Source organism: Anolis sagrei, chromosome 6 (assembly GCF_037176765.1).
Source record: "Anolis sagrei isolate rAnoSag1 chromosome 6, rAnoSag1.mat, whole genome shotgun sequence".
NCBI classification, from domain to species: domain Eukaryota; kingdom Metazoa; phylum Chordata; class Lepidosauria; order Squamata; family Dactyloidae; genus Anolis; species Anolis sagrei.
In genome coordinates, this window is record NC_090026.1 from 105,082,352 (window position 1) to 105,106,609 (window position 24,258).

The following is a 24,258-nucleotide window of genomic DNA, read 5'->3' on the forward strand; positions in this document are numbered from 1 at the left end:
TCATTGTGTTTCATATTTTGACTGTTTTCATTTTGGCAGGGCTCCCGTTTCTGAAACTTCATTGTCCAGTTTATATCCTGCACCTGGGAAATGCTATTTTCTTTCCAAAGAGGATCTTCCTTTTCTGATTTCTGCTCCAGGACAAACAGATTCTGGGGGCTGCCTTCTATGCATTTTCAATAGGGCCAGCATGCTCATCTCACCAGTGGAAAATGTTTATATTCTTTGGAATTTCCTGCAGCATCAGCTTGCTCCCCCAGTATTTTAGTGATACTTTCTCCCTCTGCAGCTGCTGTTCAGAGAAGGCGCTCTTAAGTTATTTTATCTCTCATCAGCAAAGACGATTTATGAGCACACTAATCCCTAACCTTTGCCCTTGAGGGTGGGACTTATCCAAACATACATTCATTTGAAGCACATGTATTTTTTAAATGTGCAATTGTTTCCTGAAGTTGAGAGTTTATTCTTCCTTTCTTTTTCTTCTTTGGTAATCAGAACTCTTGCTGACCAACGGCTTTCCAGAATTTAATGTCTGTATCATCCCTTTGACCAAAATATATGTTTTATAACTTAGAGCAAAACAAACCTTTATAGGCCTGTTGATGGATTATTGAAAGAGACTGAGCTGGCATTAGACAGACTGTGGTAGTGTCTTGAAGTAGGTAGGATACTACAATAAGAGCAGCTTATCATGAATATGTTGTTGAAGGCTTTCATGGCTGGAATCACTGGGTTGTTGTAGGTTTTTCAGGCTGTATGGCCATGTTCTAGAAGCATTTTCTCCTGACATTTCACCTGCATCTATGGCAGGCATCCTCAGAGGTTGTGAGGTCTTACAACCTCTGAGGATGCCTGCCATAGATGGAGGCAAAACATCAGGAGAGAATGCTTCTTCAGAGTTGAGGCAATTGGAATCCATTTTTTAAAAAACACTTTTTGTATTGTAGTTTGAAATTCAATGTAGCTTGTTCCCAAACAGAAATCTGAATGTCATCATTAATTTGGTACTGCTGACTACAGTAATAGACATGGAAGATGCCAGGTAATGGCATCAAATTCTCCATGCTTGTACAAAATACACTTTAATCTCAATAACGTTGTAAGTCACTAGTGAGGGAAGAATATAGCTCAGCCAGAAAACAATATTGAATTTTGGTTTTACTATAATTTTTGGTCAGTTGGCCATTATTTCAGATTTTAGGTTGTGTGCAGAATATTGTTGAGAAGTCACAATCACTGATTTTTAAACCATGGGTCCTTATCCCAAATGGGGTCGCCTTTGCTCAATGTTAGGGGTGCAAAAAATTGACATCAGCAGATCTAGTAGCAACAATGTGCAGTGTTTACTGTGGACTCTACAGAAAATGCAAAAGGACAAATCACTTTGTCTAGTAAACCTTGCAAATGATTATTTATTATCGGTATTGATACCTATTTGATATACTTATACACCTGGGGTTGTGTAAATATTATGTGGGCAGAATCAAGAGTGGAAAAGGTTGAAGAAGTCTTGGTCTAAGTCATTCTCATTTTAAGATTTTTCCCTAATCTCATTCAAGATGAACATCTATATACTCATTTCTGGATTTCTTGATGATAGCTAATCCTAACAGTCTCATGATTCCAGGCATCTTTATATATATAATATCAGCATTTTAACTTAGAAAACTTGCCTGGGATTACTAGCTTTTCACCCATTCAACAATCTTCTTAATCTACCATGACAATATTCACTCCAGTGCATGAACTACTACATATTTCTGTGTATCTCTTTCTTAATCTTTCCCCTTGTCTGTAATTTCCCGCTACTGAATTCCAGATGATAGCAAACATGTTTATTACTAGTCCCCAAGTGTATGACCATAACATTTTGCACTATTTAGGCTCATTCCGTTCCTATTACTTGAGTTCATGAGGGCATTCAGATCATTTCCTATAAATTTCTTGACTGCCCTCTGTAGTAAAAATACAGTCTCCCTTCTTGGGGTTATCAGCAAATGTCATCCATAAACTCCTACTTCATTAGCAAAGATAAAGTGACTCTCATGCTGGTCCTGGAGGACTCCACAGGCCACTTTCCTTCAGTTTGTGACTCTACTTTTGGCCCTGAACTTGCTTCTTTTTTAACCAATTCCTTAACCATTTTACAGTACCCATATACAGCCAAGTTCTTCACTCTTAAGCTCTAGAAATAGAGGGTAAGAAAGAAGGAAATAAAAAGTTTAATAAGATTCATTAGTCTACCCCTTAGAAAACTGAGTTAGCAGGATTGAAAAGAAACAACTGGAAAAGCTGACATGATACAAGGATTTAAAGATCGAACTACAAAGACAGTCAAGGTGGTCCCAGTGGTGATTGGCACACTGGGTGCAGTGCCTAAAGACCTTGGCCTGCACTTAAACACAATCAGCACTGACAAAATTACCATCTGCCAGCTGCAGAAGGCCACCTTACTGGGATCTGCACGCATTATTCACCGATACATCACACAGTCCTAGACACTTGGGAAGTGTCCAACGTGTGATCCAATACAACAGCCAGCAGAGTGATCTTGTCTGCTGTGGACTCATCTTGTTGTGTTTCAAATAATAATAGTAATAATAATAATCCTTATTTATACCCCGCCACTATGTCCCCAAGGGGGACTCGGGGAGGCCAAGCCCAGAATTACAGTACAACAAAATAAAATAAAATGCAAACAGCAGATAATAACATCAGAATAAAATACATAAATTAACAGAAAATAAAATAGATGCAAAAAAACGCGATGAAGAAATAAAATAAAAACATGGTGGGCGGGCCAAATGCACAGAATAAGATTGATAAAACCTTGGGTGAGATAAGTAAATGGAGAAGTATGTGTCTGTGGGGGAGCTCAGAAGAGGGTGAACAATGGGATTGAGCCTTCATTAAAGACAAGAAAAAGTGCATCATGAGAACGGAACTATGGTTGGGACGGTTGCAATATTTGAATTTTGGCATTAGATCCTTCTAAATATCTCACCTTTTCTTTTCTTTCAAATATAGGGCAATGACCCTGGGCTTTTTTTTGACCAAAACTTTCAGAATCCCCCAGTTGAAGGACTCTTTGTAGTTCCCAAAAGTAACATTTCCAAGCTCTACATTATTCCAAAGCTAGTATTAGGCCATTTAACACCATATTCCTTTGGGTAATTTATATGCTCAGCTGCTCATATCCAAGCAAACTAATAAACATGCCGCATATGATTTATAGAGAAATCTTGAAGGAAGGGCAAATCTTGTCTTTCTTGTTAATCTGATATTCACAAACAGGCTCTGGAGTACTATCTAACACAATCTGATGTGATGGATGAACAGTAAAGAACATGAGCCATTTCCAAATGCCCCTTTACAGTAAATATATCAATGATAAAAACGTATTTCAACATTAGACATATTCTGATTCAATTTTAAGGCTGTATTACTAGTTACAACCCCACCGTGTCTTGAGGATTAACGTCTGCCAGGACTTAAAATAAAAATAAACATTTGAACTGTGCCTTAGGGTCTGAATCCCCACAGATGCTTCTTCAGCTCCAGGAAGGATTCTGGAATTCAATTTTTATCACTTAATAGACACTGAAAGTTGCCTTGGAGAAGATACATGGAATGTACAATGTATTATTTCAGTATTAATGGATTAATTTGTCAATGGCAGCTGAGCATTGGTACAATATGTGTGTAGTTGACAACTGAATCCCCTGATGTTGTCTAGGTCTCTGGACACAATAACCTAATGACAGCTTCCTTTTCGGTCTCCATGGTTTCATTTACCAATTTCCATCAAAAAAAAAAAAGGAATCTCTGGGAATTACCAGCTGTTAGGAACTGTGGGAGTTGAAGCCCAAAACACCTAAAGGGCTGAAGTTTGCCCATGCCTACCACAGATGATGTCTCCTAATGCTTAAATACTTAGGTTGTGATAAAATATCAGATATTAACATTTTGGACATATTTTCTAGTACAGGGCTTCATAATTTTTTTCCACTCATGACCACTTTCCACCCAAGAAGTTTTCATGGCATCCTGAATATATAGGTGTATAAAATAGGTATAAAAATCAAACCTTTACTGATAACAAATCAGCATTTGCAAGGCTTGCTAGACAGGCTGATTTCCTTTTTATGAAGACCAGCTGAAGCATTTCTCCAGAGTTCACTGTAAATATTACAAGTTGTTACAAACTGGTTTCTGCAAACGGGTGGTGTTTCGAAAACCCTTTTCTGTTGCCAAACTTTTTGTGACCCCAGCATTGAGCTAAGGGGTCAGTTTAAGAAGCAGTGTTCTAGTAGATGTTTACTGTATTCAGAATTATGTGCATGGATGTCAAGCCAACCTAGCTTTCCTGCCTGATCTCTGATGTTGTGTGTCCAACTTTTGTGTGTGATTACAAGTGTGAAACTGTTCCAAAAGTCTGGTACTTTTGCATACAATGGTCACATGTTCAGCTGTATGCTAGTCACTATCATTAATTCATCTCACTCATTAGACTGCTTTAAAAGTTATTAATCATGTAGCAATGTACTTGATTTATTATTGTGTACTTTATTTCTGACAAGGCTATTAGCCATCTATATAAATGAGATCTGGGATTATGGAACAATATTTAGGATTAAATTGGCATCCCGGGATTTGTGAATGGCTTTTGTTGGCTTATGTTTATCTCTGTTTATTCTCTCTCCTTGTAATTTTTTGGTTATTGCGTCCTCCTTCCATCATGATAGTTTATGGTAGACAAAAAGTCATAGTTGTTATTAGTATTGTTAAGCTGTGACTCACAGTGTGACTGATGTTAGTTATTAAGAAAATCTCTCTGGGTTGATAAGAGTATGGCATAAAACCGGAAAATTCTTGTCAAAAGTCCTATAAATGTCCTTTAAATAATTCTTGAAAGTGATGAAAAACCACTACAGTCAGCTCTCCATATACATAGGTTCAACAATCCATGGCTTGAAAATATCTTCTACATCAATTTGAAATAGTAAACCTTGATTTAGCATTTTACAGCAGCAATGCATATAGTGTAACTAGAATATTCATGGATTTTGGTATTCACAGTGGACTCTGGAACCAACTCCCTCACTGTACTTGTTGCACTGAAGAAATAATTGAGTATCCACTAAATGTAGGCATTGATAAGTGACAATAGCAGGAGCCTATCATTGCAAGGAAGAGGGAGGACACAGAATTTCACACTTGGAGTTACACCATTATATAGGATCTCAGTGTAAGTTCTTGGACATCAAAGAAGATTGGCTGGTACCATAAATTATGTCAGGGTATAGGCCAGGGCCATCTCTCTCTTATTTACTTACAGTTGGCATATATATATATGGTATGTGTGTATATATATATATATATATTGATTGATTGATTGATTGATTGATTTCCAACATTTCTACCCCACTCTTCTCAACCCCCAAGGGGGGGACTCAGAGCGGATTACACTGGCAACAATTCGATGCCGCAATGTACAAACAGATAACAAATATAACAGCAATTTAAAACAATATATAAAACAGTAGATTAAAAACAGTTTAAAACATTATCATCAAGACGTATAGTCATTTCCAGTCCAATTCAACCTCCAAAGTCCTGTCATGCCTGCTGTCCAAAAGCCTGGTCCAAGAACCATGATTTCAATTTTTTTATAAAAGAGAGGAGGGATGGAGTCGACCTAATATCTCTGGGGAATGAGTTCCACTGATGGGGGGTCACCACCAAGAAGGCTCTGTCCCTCGTTCCCGCTAAACACTTTTGAGAAGCTGGCAGGGCCGGGAGCAAGGCCTCCTCAGATGACCTTAGGCTATGAGGAGGAATGTAGAGGGAGATATGTTCGGACAAGTAAGCTGGGCCGGAACCATATAGGGCTTTACAGGCTAAGGCCAGCACTTTGAAATGTGCTCGGAAGTGGACCGGCAGCCAGTGGAGTTGACATAACAGGGGGGTGGTATGCTTCCTTTATGTCGCTCCGGTGAGTAATCTGGCTGCTGCCCATTGGACTAGTTGAACTTTCTGTCTTCTGTTTCAGTTCCATGTTTCAGTTCCATGTCCCAGCCTAAAGCCAGACTGATCCGGATCTAGATAATCGGTGTCTACCAAGAACCCCTGGAGTTGCGAGGCCACCACACATTCCATGATATATGTGACTATAGGAGCCGTGGTGGCACAATGGATTAAACTGCTGACTTGAAAGTCAGTGATTCGAATCCACAAGATGAGGTGAGCTCCCATCTGTCAGCTCCAGCTTCCCATGTGGGGACATAAGAGAAGCCTCCATCAGGATGGCAACACCCAGAGGTTCCCTGGGCAACATTTCTGTAGATGGCTTATTCTCTCACACCAGAAGCAACTTGCAGTTTCTCAAGTTGCTTCTGACATGATAAAAAAGTTTTTTGCTTAGAGAGATAAGGTGTTTGCGTCTATAATAAACATTTCCCCCCTTTAGCCACAAGGCCAAAGCTAGAGAACTTCAATGTCTTACCCTAAAGATGCACTGATTTTTATCTTTAGCATTCTCAGGAGTACTGGCACCTTACCTAGAAATGTCAAAACATACACTTTTCATTATCATACTGGGTGGGGGAAAAAAGTCAGAGCCTTTGTTTCAGCCAATGCAAATGTGAAACACATGGGCACCTGGATTCAAAAGAGCTAAGCCCTTCCAACCCACAATGAGGACAGTATCAGTCTGTATGCTATCCAGATGCAGGCAGAGGTAATTTGGAAGGCACTTCAGACTCCTGGCCCACCTAAGTAGTAAAGAGCAATTTAAACGAGTTCTCAGTAGGAAAGCTGATGAATGATGGTGCCTGCTTTGGTCCTTATGAGGCGCAACAGCAGAAGTCAATAACCCAGTTGAAAAAGATACTAGGTAGAGGCAAAGCAAGACATAGCAAGGCATGTGAGGACAAAAATAAGTTGCATATGGTGCACAGGTGGGAATGAGGAGGGCGGGGAGAGGAGGGGAATCTTTTTTTAGCTAGTTAGAAAAAAGTAGTTGTCTAGTAGGGCTCATCTTCACATTTTAGTAATGATCCAAACTGAAAATATTTATAGTAGGCCCTCCATTTTTATGGGGGTTGAGGGGTGCAAAACTACCATGAAAGTAGAAAAATTGAATTAAAAAAGCATTATTATTTTTTTATTATAGAGAACTCTAGGAATCTCTAAGCACTTCAGAGCATCTATTTGGGGTATCCATAGAATCACCTTGGAAGCCTATAGATCTTTCTTAAGAAAATGTGATTGTTCATGGACTTGATTATTCACGGATTTGATTACAGATTTAATTAATATATTCTTTCTAAGACTCTTTGGGTCCTCCAGTGGACATTCACCACTGCCATGGAGGATCTAGCAATTCTTAGAGGGAACATATGAATTAAATTTGTCAATAATCAAATCTGGAAAAGTTAAACCCAAGAATGTGGGAGCCGTATTGACTAGAATGAACAACACAATTGTCATAGTTCATTTTGACAAGATATAGTTGGAGGACATGAACTAGGTTGTTGTGAGTTTTTTTGGGCTGTGTGGCCATGTTCCAGAAGCATTCTCTCCTGATGTTTCACCCACATATATGGCAGGTATCCTCAGAGGTTGTGAGGTCTGTTGGAAACTAGGCAAGTGGGATTTATATAATTATGGAAACTTGCCTAGTTTCCAACAGATCTCAATATCTCTGAGGATGTCTGCCATAGATGTAGGTGAAATGTCAGGAGAGAATGCTTCTGAAACATGGCCATACAGCCCGGAAAACTCACAGCAACGCAGTGATTCTGGCCATGAAAGCCTTCGAAAACACACAGAATCATGAACTTTGTTCTTATGAGAGAGAACCATTGAAGCTAACTTTCCTTAGATAGAGGATCTGTGGTAGTCCCAAAGTTTGTTCTCCACACTGAATCTCCGTGTGAATACACACACACACGCACACACACACACATTTTCTGATTATATTACAGTAACAATTACAGCCTTGCTTCACTAAAAAGAAAATAGATGGGAGGGAGGTTCCAGCTCATTTCCACTGATGTCTGGTACATTCTGGGTGGGAGTGAGAAATGTACTTCAAATGTGCGCTTGGAGAGTTCATCAATCCTTCTTCTCTGCTTGATATCTAACTTCCAGGAATCAATTGTCAGAAAAATGCTTCTGCTCAAGCACATGAAATACAAGTCATAAAATAACTGACTCCAGATTTCTTTCATGATCAACAGGAGGGATGCAGCCCTCCAATGCCCAATAGCCTGATACCTAATTTAGAGCCTATGTGGAAATTTTTGGGATGAAACCGATTTCACAGTTATTCAAGGGTGGTCTGATTCAAAGGTTAAAGGAAATGATGGTGCTACAAATATATATATTTAGCTTAAAGCTAAAAAGAGAGGCATTTCTGGCTTTTTAGAAGGAGAAAAGCCCATACAAAAGCTGAGAAAACACTCAATAATAATATCATGGAGGAAGGGGCTTTGCCCTCCGAAGAACTCCAGAGAACTAAACTGAGTTTTCGGGAGGACCAGATTGGGTTCTGGCTATCTGAAATATGTGGGTTTTAGCAACAAACTTTCTAAACAGGGCAAGCACAATATGGCTTTTATTCTTGTATCTCTGGAGATACTAGAGATACAATTTCAGAATTTGAGGGCATTGAGACTACACAAGCATTTATAACATGTCTAAAAATGAGTTGCACTACTTTCCCTGCTGTGTTAGTTGCCTAAAAAAAAAAAAAGCCTGGAAAAATATCCAATTGAAGAAATGGCATGTTTCTTTTCATGTATACACATTTTAAAAGTTAGTGCATGAAGTTTCAAAATTTGGTGGCTAGTCCATGCGCAAAAATTCCAATGGTCATAAATTAACACTTTTTTATCCATTTTCTCCTTCTCGTTTCACTCTGTGTAGCCTTAAAAATGATTAATGCTGCTGTTTAATAGTGCGAGGGGGAAATGTCCTGTTGTTTAAGAGATGGAACTGACCTGACACTTTACTCCACAGATCTTTAAAATATGATGGCTTAGTACAGATAACCAAATCCTGGCTTAATTGGTCTAGGTATGCAGTGTGCTCCATGCATTTTGCACACAGTCTCTTTGCATCAGCGAATGAAGCCTCCTGTGATATGTGGTCCTTCTAACTTCCAAGCAAAACAGGATTGGGAAGTTAGTGTTATTTGTCTGGAAACAATTAACCACAGCTTGCCTGTTTCATGAAACGAAAAACTATGGTTAACTGCAGGTTCTTTGGAACAGATACATTGAGCCCATTTGTACTCTAAAATTGTGGTTACCATGTTATGGGTGGTGATGAATCCACCTTGGAGCTTAGTTTGAACTTTAGAGGAGAAGGTGAACCCTACTTTTCCTGCATGGCAGGGGGTTGAACTAGATGGCCCATGTGGTCTCTTCCAACTCTAGCATTCTATGACATTCCAAAACAGGTTCAGCAACTTGGATAACACATATACATTTTAGAGGAAACTCCAGAGATGATTCTCCACTCCAAGGATGTTGGAACCACCTGGCCAACATTCCACTTTGTTTTATCAAGCTGGGATTTGGGCAAATATATGTGGATAATGTCCACCCACCCAAGAAAACAAAGAACACACAGCCCCTTCTCTCCATGCATTAAGTCAAACAAACAAACAAACAACAAACAAACAAGGAGAGCAAAGCAGTTGGCCATGTTTTGTGGAGGAAAAGGAACTTCAGAAGGCTATGATTTTGGACACAGAAGCTAGCATCAGAGATGTCAGCTCTTCTCTGTCCTAAATCTAATTGAAGCAGGAAAATACCTAACAAAATGGTCAGTGGGGGAAAGGTTAACTACTGTGTATTCCTGGCTGCTCTTCTACTTAAAACCAGAGCTTCCCAAAGTTTCTTTTCTGGGTCTAGTTATCTAAGTTTTCATGTTATAGACAGTTTGACTCTTCAACTAGAGTTTATTTTATAAACACATGAGATGTGTCATAAATTACACATTGCCATGGCACCGAGAGAACGCTAACACAAGCCTTAATGGAAACAATTGTACTGTAACCAAATAAGGCGATTTCTTCTTGGCCTGAATTAGGCAATTGATGATTTGTTGGTTCAGCTAGTCTGACGACAAAATTTAACATATGTTCGTGTTTGCATTCAAGCTTTGAAGTAAAGCCAAAAGTGATCCCTGTTCTTTCTTGGCATGGATTCAACTGCCTTCATTATCTTTGTTGGCTCATTGGGAGACTCTTGGCTGCTTGTTTACCTAAACATGTTTAATCGTCTCACTTCATATAACTGCAGTTTGCGATAAAAGTTTAGGTTTTTAGGCGACAGCCCACAACTTGCTCTGAGACAGAACAGGCAGCAAACGCCATTCCAATATGGCATAAAGTTAGTAAGTCATTGGATAAATTAATTTTGAAAAAAACACATAATTCTTTGAAATGAAACATGTGTTTTTTAGACCTAAAAATAAATCACAATGGATTAAATATTCAGCGGGATTACACTTTCCTATCTGGAAGAAGAAGCTGTACTATTATTTTGTGCTATGCCACATCACATCACACTACACTACACTACACTACACGGTTCTTTGGAAGGGGAACATGCCTCTCTTTCCATTCCACCTACAGACTTTTTGCAAAGATAGTTATCTCATAGACAAACCAGAGCTAGAAAGAGTGCACTTTTGGATTATATTCTCTAGATCAGTGGTTCTCAACCTTCCTAATGCTGCAACCACTTTATACAGTTCCTCATGTCGTGGTGACCCCCAACTATGAAATTATTTTTGTTGATACTTCAGAACTATAACTTTGCTACTGTTATGAATCATAATGTAATATCTGATATGCCGGATGTATTTTCATTCACTGGACCAAATTTGGCACAAATGCCCAAATTTGAATACTAGTGAGACTAGGGTGCGTGTGTGATTTTTTTCATTTGGGAGTGTAGTTGCTGGGATTTATAGTTCACCTACAATCAAATAGCAATCTGAACTCCACCAATGATGGAACTGAACCAAACTTGGCACACAGAACTCCCATGACCGACAGAAAATACTGGAAAAGTTTGGTGGGCATTGACCCTTGAGTTTTGGAGTTGTAGTTCACCCACATCCAAAGAGCACTGTGGACTCAAACAATGATGGATCTGGATCAAACTTGGCAGGAATACTCAATATGTCCAAATGTGAACACTGGTGGAGTTTGGGGACCTTGACATTTGGGAGTTGTAGTTATTATTATTACCCACTTTATCTCTCTCGAAGGAGACTCAAAGTGGCTTACATTAAATGTATGACCGAATGATTTAAAATATACATATATGCAAGCATTAAAACAGAATTAAACAGTAGGATCCACTTACATAGACTCAAAATGATAAATACTTATAAATAAATAAATAAATAAATAGTTGCTGGGATTTGTAGTTCAACAATCAAAGAGCATTCTGAACCTTACTAATGAGATCATTGGGCCAAACTAATATTGTGTATTATATTGTGCTAATATTGTGTATTATGTTTTTTATGGTTTTAAATTGTATACTGTGGATTGTGTATTCTGTATTCCGTTGTAAACCGCGTTGAGTCGCCATTTAGGCTGAGAAATTGCGGTATACAAGTACAGTAAATAAATAAATAAATAAACTTCTCACACAAAACCCCCATGACCAACAGAAAATACTGTGTTTTCTGATGGTCTTTGGCAACCACTCTGACACCCCCCTCACGACCCCCAGGTTGAGAAACACTGCTTTGGATTATGGGGATTGCAGTCTAGACAGTAATTTTTCTAAAAATTGACCTAAACAGAGAAATAGCTAGATACAGTAGCAAATTGTGCATAAGACCATTTCGATCAGATGTATTCATTCAACTCTGATAAATCTTGTTGTATTTCAGATTATTCACACAAGGCATTTTTAGAGCAAATGTGCTGGCAGGATATATACTGGTGCAGTAGGAATGTTGTTGCTGGACTGAACCACATTACTTTGCCTCTCACCATTCCTGAAAGCTAACGTAACTCAGTAAATGGTTGGAAATAGAAATGAAAGAACTGGGAATCATGTCATATAATATAAGTCTGCTTTGTGTGCTACATTTTCAGCAGGTCTTGTGTGTACTGTTTACTAAAACATTCTAAACATGGAGTATTTCTAAACCTTTTTAACAAAGGGCAGAAACCCCAAAATATACCCCATCAGTACAGTTTCTAACTTACATCCAGAAATTCCAGTGCTGTTCTGGATGGCACAGTCTGAAATGGCTGATGAAGTGATATTTGAACACTTCTTGCTAATAGTTTGTTATAGGGGTGGGTAGGAGACTTGGAGAAGGCTGCTGCAGTACATAGTGGATATCTGGCACCCTTCAGAGAATTTCCTTACCTTTAGAAATGTTGAAGCCCACAAAAGAGAACGTATTTTCAGTGCCGCACTTCTTCCTCTTTCTAAGAGTCCCACTGAACAAGTGATCATTAGGCACTCCACATTTGTGCAATTCTATAAGAAAAAAAAGAGGACATACAGACTATTTTGGTAACAAGAGAAGTGCATTGGCATATACTGATTCTGTTATGGAATAACAGTTCCCCAAAAGATTAGCATTTTTAAAAGAACCAACAACAACGACAACAACATTATTATTATTATTATGGACACCAAATTAAATTGCACATATAGTCAGAGAGAAAAAATCTTTTCTCGACAGGATTTTTTTTTTTTGCAATCTGCTTTCCATGATTCTGTACTAAATTAGTAGCTTAAAATAAATTCTCAGCCCAGAGTAGATCAATTAAATGTGTGGAAACTTGTTATATTAAGACTTATATAAATTCCACTGATTCAATGAGTCTTAGTTGGAACTGGATTTAGCTTCCAATTTCTCCAGTAATATTTATAGAGTTGTTGCTGAAATTTGATACTACAACGGTCAAAATGTTGTATATCAATATGTAAGAACATTGTAGGTACAGAAACCACGAAACATATGTTGAAAGGTAATTAAACTGGTTTAGGTTGAGACTGGCAGTGACACCAGTGGTGATTTACTGACATTATAAACAGAGCAACACAGTCTTGTGGCATAAGGACCGGGCTGTGGTGCAGCTAGTTAGTAGCCAGCTGCATTAAATCACTACTGACTGAGAGGTTATGAGTTCAAATCCAGCCAGGGTTGGAGTGAGCTCCTGACCATCAATAGTCTAGCTTGCTGTTGACCTATGCAGCCAGAAAGACAGTTTTATCTGTCAAGTAGGAAATGTAGGTACTGCTTTATGCAGGGAGGCTAATTTAACTAATTTAAGACACCATAAAACCTTCCACCAGCCTGCATAAGAATTAGGAAGTACTCCATCAAGGACTCAGTGTCACAAGTGGACGGTAAAGCGGCAGCTCCCCCTCTGGCCAGAATTGAGCATACCCCCATGAAGCGGGAAAAAGCTGGAATGTTAAATTGCCTCTGTGTCTGTCTATATAAGTTGTATGTCTAATGGCATTGAATGTTCGCTATGTATATGTGCATTGTAATCCGCCCTGAGTACCCTGTGGGGTGAGAAGGATGGAATATAAATACTGTAAATAAATAAATAAATAAATAAATAAATAGTATTGGCATATGGTCCAGGATCTGGCCTATAAGTCATTTTTGTGCTGCTGGTTAAGTTTATAGGCAAGGAACAATTACAGCAAATATAGTATCAGTCCCTGACATAATCAGTCCCCAACATCATACTGGTTGGTAAGCACTAGACTAGGTTCCACACCATTGGATGCATGATACCAGTGGTGATTTACTGACAATCAATACAAAATTCTGAACGGTGATATCTGATACTGAAAAAACAATAAAAAGCAATCAAGGAGCCAATTGCCATAAGAGAGGACCGACTGCAAAAGACACATCCTTCATGAAACATGTACAACAGAATAAACGCCTGCATGAAGTGGTTAGCAGACTAGGACTGGAAAGCCCGAGGTTCAAACCTCACTTTACAATTCATGTCTTTGTCATTATTTCTTATCCTTATCTACTTCACAGGGCTGTTGTAAGAACCAAAAGTAGGCAGGATTGCAATATTTCTGGAAGTTTAAGAGGAAAACTGGGATATGTAGAAATGTAACGAATAGGCCATTGAAATAATGAACTAAATTCCTTTCTAACACAGAACATAAGACTTTCACTTAGGTTGTATAAAACTTCACCCTCTCTTTAAAAGAGCAACTCAGAAATTTAACTGGATGCAGAAAATATTAAACATGATAGTAAAGATAATCTTGTCCATAAAAGTCTACAAGATGTTCCTCCACTTCAAGTAAATAGAAGGTTGTGTTTTACTATCCAACTCCTGTCTATATCCTCAAAGGCACTTGATTATACAGAACTTACTGAAAGGCAATGTTTAGAGGAAGTGTTTGTTTAGTTTCTCTTATTTAATCACTCTTTAATCTTGCCAGATTTGTTTATTTGTCTATCTTGTAGAAGCAAGCAAGGAATGTTTTATTTTTTTAAAATTCATCATCACACTAAACCAAAAAAGTGCATAATTAAAGGCTTAGGGACTCCTAACCCTACACCAGATGTATGTAACTTGACATATATGGACGCTCTGTAATAACATAGTTGCCGTAACTGAATGAATGTGTGGGCTCAGATAGAGTACTCTTCTGTACTCAAGGGAGGGCTACCCCATTCCAGAAAAGATGAGTCCACAGCAGACACTCTGCTGGCTGTGGTATTGGATCACACGGTGGACATTTCCCAAGTGTCTAGGACAGTGTGATGTATCGGCGAATAATGCATGCAGATCCCAGTAGGGTGGCCTTTTGCAGCTGGCAGATGGTAATCTTGTCAGCACTGATTGTGTTTAAGTGCAGGCCAAGGTCTTTAGGCACTGCACCCAGTGTGCTGATCACCACTGGGACCACCTTTACTGGTTTGTGCCGGAGTCTTTGTAGTTCGATCTTTAAATCCTCATATCAAGCCAGCTTTTCCAGTTGTTTCTCTTCAATCCTGCTGTTGCCTGGGATTGCAACCTCGACAATCCACACTCTGTTTTTTTGCACGATCATGAGGTCAGGAGTATTGTGCTCCAAAACTATTAGTCTGAATTCGGAATCCCAGAAGTGTTTGACGTGTTCATTTTCTGTAACATTTTCAGGCTTGTGATCCCACCAGTTCTTTGCTGCAGGAAGATGGTATTTGTGGCACAAGTTCGAATGAATCATCTGAGCAATGGTGTTATACCTCTGCTTATAGCCTGTCTGCATGATCTTCTTGCAGCAGCTGAGGATATGATCTATTGTTTCATCTGCTTCCTTGCAGAGTCTACATTTGTGATCTGTTGTTGACTTTTCAATTCTGGTTCTGATGGCATTTGTTCGAATGTTTTATTATTATTATTATTATTATTATTATTATTATTATTATTCTATTGCAAATGAGAAGTAGCAAATGAAATTCTAGCCATGGGCTACAACCCATGGATTCAGACACAACACAAGACTGAATGAATCTTTCTTCTCCATTCTGGGGGATGTTGCATGCAAGCAATGGGATTGTGCTTCTGGAATACTTCTTATCCAACAACAGAGCTTAGGAAAAGTGACCTTATTGACTACAAGTCCCAAAATCCTCTAGCCACATAACTACAACACAGTTGTAGTCCCAAATTAGGTATTTTCTAAGCTCTTTACAAGAGAATATGGCAGTTCCTTACCAGAACTCCCTGTGTAAACACCCTTATTTTTAATTCCCTATATCAAAACAAAAAAGTACATAATTGAAGGTAATTAATGTAATACACAAGATAAATTATATATTCCTCTGATCCTCTCAGATGCTCGTAAAACTATCCAAAGTATGGTTTGAGGAGAAAGACTGAATACCAAACAACGTCAAGCTAAATGCAAGTACAATAAGCTTGGATCAAACTGCTGAAAAAAAGTCTGGTTCTGTTTATTTTTTGCATATAAAATCCAGATTCCCTGACCCCTCGCTGCACAGTTAGCATTGGTTAGTCTTAACCATCTGCAGTTGTTGAATTCACACAAAACGCAAGTCATTATGAAAGATGACAGATAGCAAGGTGGCACTCTTAAAAGGCTTTGTGTATTATAATGGCTGAATAACATACGAATACAGAATATAAGGTCATGTGCTAAGGGATCTCTCACATGATGAGAAAAGTGGAATTTCTATTTGCAAGTGCCAAAATCAGGGTAAAACAACTATCTCATTGTTAAGACTGCATCCATAAGCCTTCTGTATACACATGGCACTGTAACTTTTGATTGTCTCACCAGAATCCTTGCAGAATTCTTTTGATGCTCCACAGCTTTGGCTTCCCTCCGCCCAACATAGTGAGGAATAGATGAGTTTCGCAAAAAAGCCGCAAGCTCTGGAGTGTCCTCCGGGACAGCAAACTGTAAAGAGAAAGAAAATGAGTTGTAAACATATTCTACAATTGTTCTAACAGATATGTTGCTTTCAGACAGCTTGACCTCCTCACTCCTATTTTGCTGCTAAACTCTGGAAGCTAATCTCCTGTAGTCTTCAAATAATAAGTGGATTAAGTGCTGCCCAAAAAGAAAAATACAATTTCTATTAATGGACTAAAAAGGTGCCGCTTGAATCACCTTTGTAACCACTTTTTGCATGAAGAAAGCCATTGGACCTGGATTCTATTTATCGATGTGTATTGGAAACTTAACATCACTCTAATAAATCTTGTAGTAAGTAGTTAAGAGTTTTACTGGTGCCAGTAAATATTTTAGAATAATCACCTTTACTGGTTTTTCTGGAAAATTAATTATTCTAACCAAAGTTATCTACATGAAGAAAAACAGATCTGCATAAATAGCTTTGAATATAATACTTGTAAAAGACTGCATAGCTGTTTTAATTGATATTAGTCTTTTGTTCTCATGCCCCTTCTACACTGCCATATAATCCAGATTGTCAAATCAGATAATCCACATTATCTCCTTTGAACTGGATTATATGAGTCTACACTGGATATAATCCAAGTCAAATCAGATAATCCAGATTTTATATGGCAGTGTAGAAGGGGCCTCAGTTATAACACAATGAATTAAGATCAAGTTTTTCTTTTCTGTAATCTCAACAAGAAGTCAATCTGAGAAGCAACAGCAAGAAATTGTACTCTGATCTGAATCTTGTAAATACAATAACTATTTTCATGACCAGGATTGAACATTTTTTTCATGAGGATTGAACAAATTAGAACAAACTGTTAGACACTGTGTCATTTCTGATTAATAAAATATGGTTAACTTTATTTTAATTGACAAAAACAGCCCAGCTCCATAAACCAAAGTGTGAAGCTGGTTTGTTTTCCACTAGTCACAGCTAAGATAAATCATGGTTTACCCCTTATGTAGAGCCACAGTGGTGCAATGGGTTAAACCCTTGTGCTGGCTAAACTGCTGACATGAAAGTTAGCATTTTGAATCCATAAGATGGGATGAGCTCCCATCTGTCAGCTCCAGCTTTCCTTGTGGAGACCCAAGAGAAGCCTCCCACAGGATGGAAAAACATTCGGATGTCCCCTGGGCAACATCCTTGCAGACAGTCAATTATCTCACACCAGAATAGACTTGCAGTTTCTCAAGTCACTTCTGACATGATAAAAAAAATCCCTTATGTAGACCAGTGCTTCTTAAACTTTTTATTTGTGAATACTTTTGGCCTGATAAATGTTTGGCCTGAGAAATGTGTTTCTGGGTATACTGGTACGTAAAGTAGATATAAAAATCAAACAATTTCTGATAATAAATCAGCATTTGGAAGGCTCGCTAAACAGACTGATTTTCCTTTTTAAGAAGTACAGCAGAAGCATCTTCTGCAGTGTCCACTGTAAACACTGCACAATAGATTCGTGTAAATGTCTAAAACAGCCTCTAGGTGACATTCAGAAAAAAATTGTTTCCAAAATTTTGGGACCCCAGCATTGAGCAAAGGGGGGCCCATTTGGGATCAAGACCAACAGTTTAAGAAGCAGTGATTTAGACTACATGGATAAAACCTTCTGAATTATGTGACTATGCTTAAGGAGGAGTGAAAAGGCAAGTGTGCAATACATAATACATGGGTACAGCACACTAGTATACTATTGTTTTAGGCAAAGTAACACTGAAAGATCACTTGAAATGTAAAATATACTTGCATTTCAAGTATAGTAATGTGAAACAGGTTTCCTAGCACTTATGGCATTTTTCACTCTACAACTGAAGATTTGAGGAAGAGGAAAGAAAAAAAGAAACAGTTTATGGCAGTAATGACCAATAGTTGAAATTACACAGTAATTCATTCCCTCTGAACAGCTTGTTTCATATACATCTGCTATATATTTTTGGCTTTAGAAGAAACAAGTGTAGACTTCCAGAAGTCCTGCATTGGTAGGATAAAATTTAGGAGAGCCCAGATAAACAATGCTTTACTCAGCAGGCAAATCAAAAACTCAGTATGAAATGTCTTACCTTTATGTCTAAACTGTTGATTGCAGAGCTTGTTTGACATTGCAATGGTCCATGAGTCTGAATATGAAGGATGTAAAGAAGGAATTCCTCTCCGCTCAGCACTGGCCACTCCACGTATAGGACTGTATCATTGATAGCGCTTGGTCCACCGTTATGCAACTATGGAGTCAATAAACAAAATAAAGAGAACTTTAAAAAATCACTGTAACTAACAATTTACCTTGCAATTTTTTTTCTTGTCTGGAGCGAGAAACTGCAAGTCATTTCTGGTGTGAGAGAATTGGCTCTCTGCAAGGACGTTGCCCAGGAGACGCCCAGATGTTTTTGATGTTTTACCATCCTTGTGGGAGGCTTCTCTCATGTCCCCACATGGGGAGCTGGAGCTGACAGAGGGAGCTCATCCTCCCTCTCCTTGGATTCAAATCTCTGACCTGTCTGTTTTCACTCCTGCCGGCACAAGGGTTTAACCCATTGCGACATCGGGAGCTCCTATTATTTATATTAATGTGCCAGGTTCCATTTTGCCCTCCTCCCCATTCATTGTTGCTGTCACTATCACAGAATCGTGATTACTATGCAATGGTGTCATAAGTTCACAGGCCATAATTTTTCTAGGTCTTTAGCCAGAACACACGCAAACTGCTCCTTTAAAGTACAGTTCCCAGTGAGAATGGCTTCCATACATGTCTGAATGCTTCTCTTGCATATACAACTTGTTTTTAAGTATTGGTGGGAATAACAGATCCTGGGCTGAGACTTCCTACCATTCAATAATATTTCAGCAAGAAGCAACCTCCTAATATTATTCTTGTGCCGGCAACCACATTTGCTCCAGATGTTGCACTGCCCACTGGCTTGTATACAGGGCCCTATGTATAGCATACTGTTTCAGTCTCCGGCATCCGTGATCCACCAAATTCCAAAGAGATTATGGACTCATTACATCTTCCCTTCAAGGACTCAAGTAGATTTTCAGGATGTAATAAAAATGCTATAAGCTTGCAGTTATCAAAGGTTATAGCCATTGCAGGATGTGGGTTTTAATTCATTTTTAATTGGCATTTCATTGTGAATTTGGTTTGATTCATCTATTTTGATTCAGGAACTGATGAAGTTGTGGTCTATGCCTACTTTCTAGGATTATGTTAGTGAATTAAATGCTAAAAGAAGCTCAGTTCCTCATAATGCTCAGCAATCCTCATAATATTCAAAGAATCAGTCCTGGAGGAAATGAAGAATTGTTGCCTACAGTGAAATAAATGTACATCTTCTGTGAAGCATGAGTTCATAAATGTCTTAGATTTCAAACATTTCTTTCTAAGTTCTTTTCTTACCTCGTATATGTGTTCCACCAGAGGCCCAATGTCATCTTCTTTGGTAGGTTCATCTTTTGGCTCCCAGTTATGAATTGGCAAAATAATTTGTGGAGGATGAGAAACTCTGAAATATTTCACAAATGGAATCACATGGAAGATTATACTTAACAACTAAAAGGCATTAGATTTTATTCAAACTACAGCCATGCCTGGTTAATTTTGGTTGTACTTTAATAACATGACCCTTCTGATTTTATGGACAATTTTATGGATAATTCCAATTTCATAAAGATATATTTCTTTAACGTGACAGAAAAAAATTATTGTCTGTATCAATGACTAGGAATAGCTGCTATAATATAATGTATCTACAAAAAATTACCTATTAAGGTAAAGCGCACAAAAGAAATATTTCATTTTTAGAGGGAGTCTTTGTTAATGGGTGAAAGTAACTCAGAAGGGTGTTTTAAGAAATGTTGCTCTGGTTAAAAATAAAAACAATAACCCACAAGTAAGTTTAATTTCCCATTTTATTTTTTACTTAGTATCAAAATTGCATTAAAAAGTTTATCTAAAACTGATAAAATAGTTTATCTAAAACTAATAAAATAAAGGGATCACAAGCTGCTAGATACTTTTAGACCAAAAACAGGCAACAGCGACAGCATTGTCTGTAGTGTTAAAACATTCTTCCTCTGTGCATGAGGCAGAGCATTGTGGACAAGAATGCAGATGCTGAGTTGTTTATTCTGCTCCAGAGTCACACAAAGTGGAAGATTCTTCTAGATAGTGCCATTTTGCCAGGTTGTCTTTTGATCTGCCAACTCTGCTTCTGAATCTGTTCAGGGCCTTCAAGTTGCCCATTTTTGGTTTGCCCCTGGAGCCAGACCCTCGTGGAAGGCCATCCAATTGGAATTGCCTGATTTATCTAGTTAGAATTGCCTGATTTTGCTGCCCGCAGGATATTTTGCTGTTGCTCGAGAAATATTTAGAGGAGTGGTGAAACTTTTCTCATGAAACCTTTCCTTAATTTAAGTCTACTGGGAGGAGGTTGATAGCCATACAGTGGGTGGTTTCACAGTGTTCAACTTTATTTCTCTCGCAATTCCAATAAAATAGTTAGGTATTACATTTTAATTAAGGGAATGAGAAAAAAGGAGATACTTCTGAATGTAAGGGAGAAGAAGTCACCTTTTTTTGGACTAGAAAGAACTTCTGAAGCTTATCCCCTCTCAGGCCTAAGCAATGTAAACCTAATTGCTAGTTTCGAGTAGAGTAGATCTAAAGAATCAATTGCTGAATGGTCCTCCTATATTTATACAAATCACATCAATTCTGTGGGTCTATCATACTTGACAACAGTAGCTGGTGGCCCACGTATTACACAATTACCTTAATTTGAACGAAACAAACATTTATTGATTAGTTTTATGTCAGAGCTAAAGATAATTGCACTCACCCTCTGATCTGTACTTGAGCGACGGCATTGATGTCAATCTGAAGGTCAACCAAATTACTGTTGGGATTAACCTTGTTGGAACTAAAATACGTTTGAGTAAAAGGTTAATGTTCTTTCAAATATATAAAGCTGAAAGCATTTTCACTTAAGCATGCAATACACCAGGCAATAACATCAAATTAACAATGCTTTCTTTCAGAGATGGAAGACAATAGTGGAAGGAAAGACAGTGGAAGGAAAGGCTCATCAAGACCAACTCTGATAAGAAACAAAGCATTTTATATAAGAAGCTCAGTTTTCAGGGCAGGCTATCAAAATATGCTTATTCTCATAATATTTTGATCATATTACTGTATATACTCAAGTTTTTCAGCCTTTTTTAAGGCTGAAAAGGCCTCCCTTGGCTTATACTCGAGTCAAAGTTATTTATTATTTTAATCTGTTATTATTATAATTTTATGGCATTTATTATTTTACTCTATTATTATTATTACATTTATTATTTTACTCTATTTTTATTATTGCATCTATTATTTTACTCTATTATTATTATTATTATTATTATTACATTTCCATTATTTTACTCTATTATTATTATTATTATTATTATTACATTTATTATTTTACTCTATTATTATTGGAAGGAAACGTAAGAACATTCATATTGAAGGAGGTTAGAATAATGGTTTAATCAGAGTTAGTCTTATCTTAAATTACAGTTTCATATAAATACTAGCCGTCCTCTGCCACATGTTGCTGTGGCCCAATCTGTGTATGTGTATTTTCTGTATGTATATATATTTGTGTATATATGTATGTTTGCATATATATGTGTGTGGTTTTGCATATGCGTTGTAATGTATTTTTTATTTTTTGACCTTTAAAGTCTGTTCTGTTGTGTTTTTCAGTATTTTTATGAGAGATGGTTACTTGTTGGCCTGATAGATGTACTGTGTCCAAATTCGGTGTTAATTCATCCAGTGAGTTTTGAGTTACGTTAATCCAACAAATGAACATTATATTGGGTTGTTGTAGGTTTTTTTGGGCTATATGGCCATGTTCTAGAGCCATTCTCTCCTGACGTTTCGCCTGCATCTATGGCAAGCATCCTCAGAGGTAGTGAGGTAGGTACCACTCGAATCAATCCGTTTTCCTAGTTTTTGTGATAAAATTAGGTGCCTCAGCTTATATTTAGGTAGCACATATCACGGGATTTAAAAATATTTTTTAGGAATCTGATTAGTACATTGCATGGCACAGAGATGAGAAAGGGTAGTGGTGACCTCTCTAAAAAGAAAATGCATAAATAGTAGGCTAGCCAGACATTATATTTAAATCAAGAAATTTCCTATGCTATGATTTCCATCATCCTCGGTAGAACATTTCTTCTGAATATAGAAAGCCTTAAGTTGAGTCTCTTGGCAAGTCCTGGTAGCGCTACCTGAAACCCTGGAGGCACCTGTCCACAATGGGCTGAAAGGACCAATAGTCTGACTTGTTTAAAGGCAGCTTCCTTTGTTCAAAAGTACACAAATAGCTTCAGATGTTCCTTACAGGTTTTAGATAACACATCTGGAAGAGTTTCCAGTTCTATGGGTCTTTGTAAACCTTTTCATTTCCTTGTAAATTATCCCAGCAAACTAGTTTATTTCTGGATCTTCTTTGTGTAGTGATAAAATTATAGCTCTGTTACACTCCTGCCTAACGCATCTAATTGATGTGGAAACACATTTGATGTTAATCAGGAAATATACCACCATTTCTACCACAAGCACTTACACAGTCTTATTATATATCAATATATCAACATGAAAATACATTATTGTGATAAAGATCACATTACATGTTCCAGTAATGCACCAAAATGCAGACCATCGAAAGACAAATCTTGTGATGTGGTTATGATACAGATCCAAATTGAAGACAGCCATTATCCCAGAACCTTTTATTTTTAACTCCAACACATAAATGCCTCTTCTCAGCATAGAATTGCTGCTCATACAGCAGCTGCTCCAACTTCAAGGGCATGCAAATAGGACCAGTAATTACCAGTAAGTTGCGTTTTGCCTTCAGCTTGTGACTGGAAAAAATATTATAGTCAGATCTTGGAAACATTTTTTTTTTAGAATTCCCCCTGCACTGTAATCCAAATGACAACTTTCCCAAGATCCGAATAATGAAGACTATCTCCATTAAAGTAAATGACCTTGAGAGGCTTTGCTTTATTTTCTCTTTCATCTTTGGTAACAATTATATTTGCTATGAAAAACTGTTGAGCAAACTAGCTTTAGTTTATGAAAGAGCAGGTGAGCTTGTTACTCAGCAATTACAGTGAGAACTGAAAGATATTCCCTGATTATTCCTTGAGCAATGCTATTAAGGAAAGGTGAACTATTATCATTAATTATGAGAAATGTAGCATATGACAAAACAAATTATGCCAAGCACATACATCTTTATTTTTCATAACTTTTTCTGTTTTTCTATCTGCAGTTGTTCAAGGATTTTGGAAATCCAATTAATTTTGGCAGAACTAGTAAATTGAGGATGGAAGTAAAATGTATAAATGGAGTCATAATAAATCAATAGATCAGGCATGGGTAAAATGAGCCAGATTCTTAACCATTTTTTCTTATCAAATAAATACAAACTCCTTACCTTCTCATTTGCAGTTCAAACTGGATGCTGAATTCAGCATTTTCAAAGCGTTGGACAGTGAATCTGATGCCTGACGAAAACTAGAATCAGATTTCAATAGTTAGAATATTTGTCTGATCTCTGCATATAGATTAACGGTAAAGGCCTCAGCTAGTCCAAATTAATCTTTCCATTGTGCTATGCAATCCAGAAGCAATTCTTAAAATTCAAACTATACATAGGATCTGACTCTAACCCTGGTCAAACTTTTTTTGACCAAGGACCACTTTGACTAGGAACCACTTTGGCCAGGACTTACTTT

The 24,258-nt window shown here is 37.7% G+C and overlaps 1 protein-coding gene across 1 annotated transcript in view; it reads right to left on the reverse strand.

Moving 5' to 3' along the window:
- Positions 1-24,258, reverse strand: part of ITGA8 (integrin subunit alpha 8) — a 148,119-nt gene that overhangs the window by 22,560 nt on the left and 101,301 nt on the right. The window contains exons 22-27 of the mRNA XM_060782332.2: positions 23,958-24,037; positions 21,300-21,380; positions 19,859-19,964; positions 18,525-18,683; positions 16,326-16,448; positions 12,414-12,527 (exon numbers count right to left, since the gene is read on the reverse strand). Of these exons, the coding sequence (XP_060638315.2) occupies positions 12,414-12,527; positions 16,326-16,448; positions 18,525-18,683; positions 19,859-19,964; positions 21,300-21,380; positions 23,958-24,037 (663 nt within the window). The remainder of the gene's footprint in view (positions 1-12,413; positions 12,528-16,325; positions 16,449-18,524; positions 18,684-19,858; positions 19,965-21,299; positions 21,381-23,957; positions 24,038-24,258) is intronic.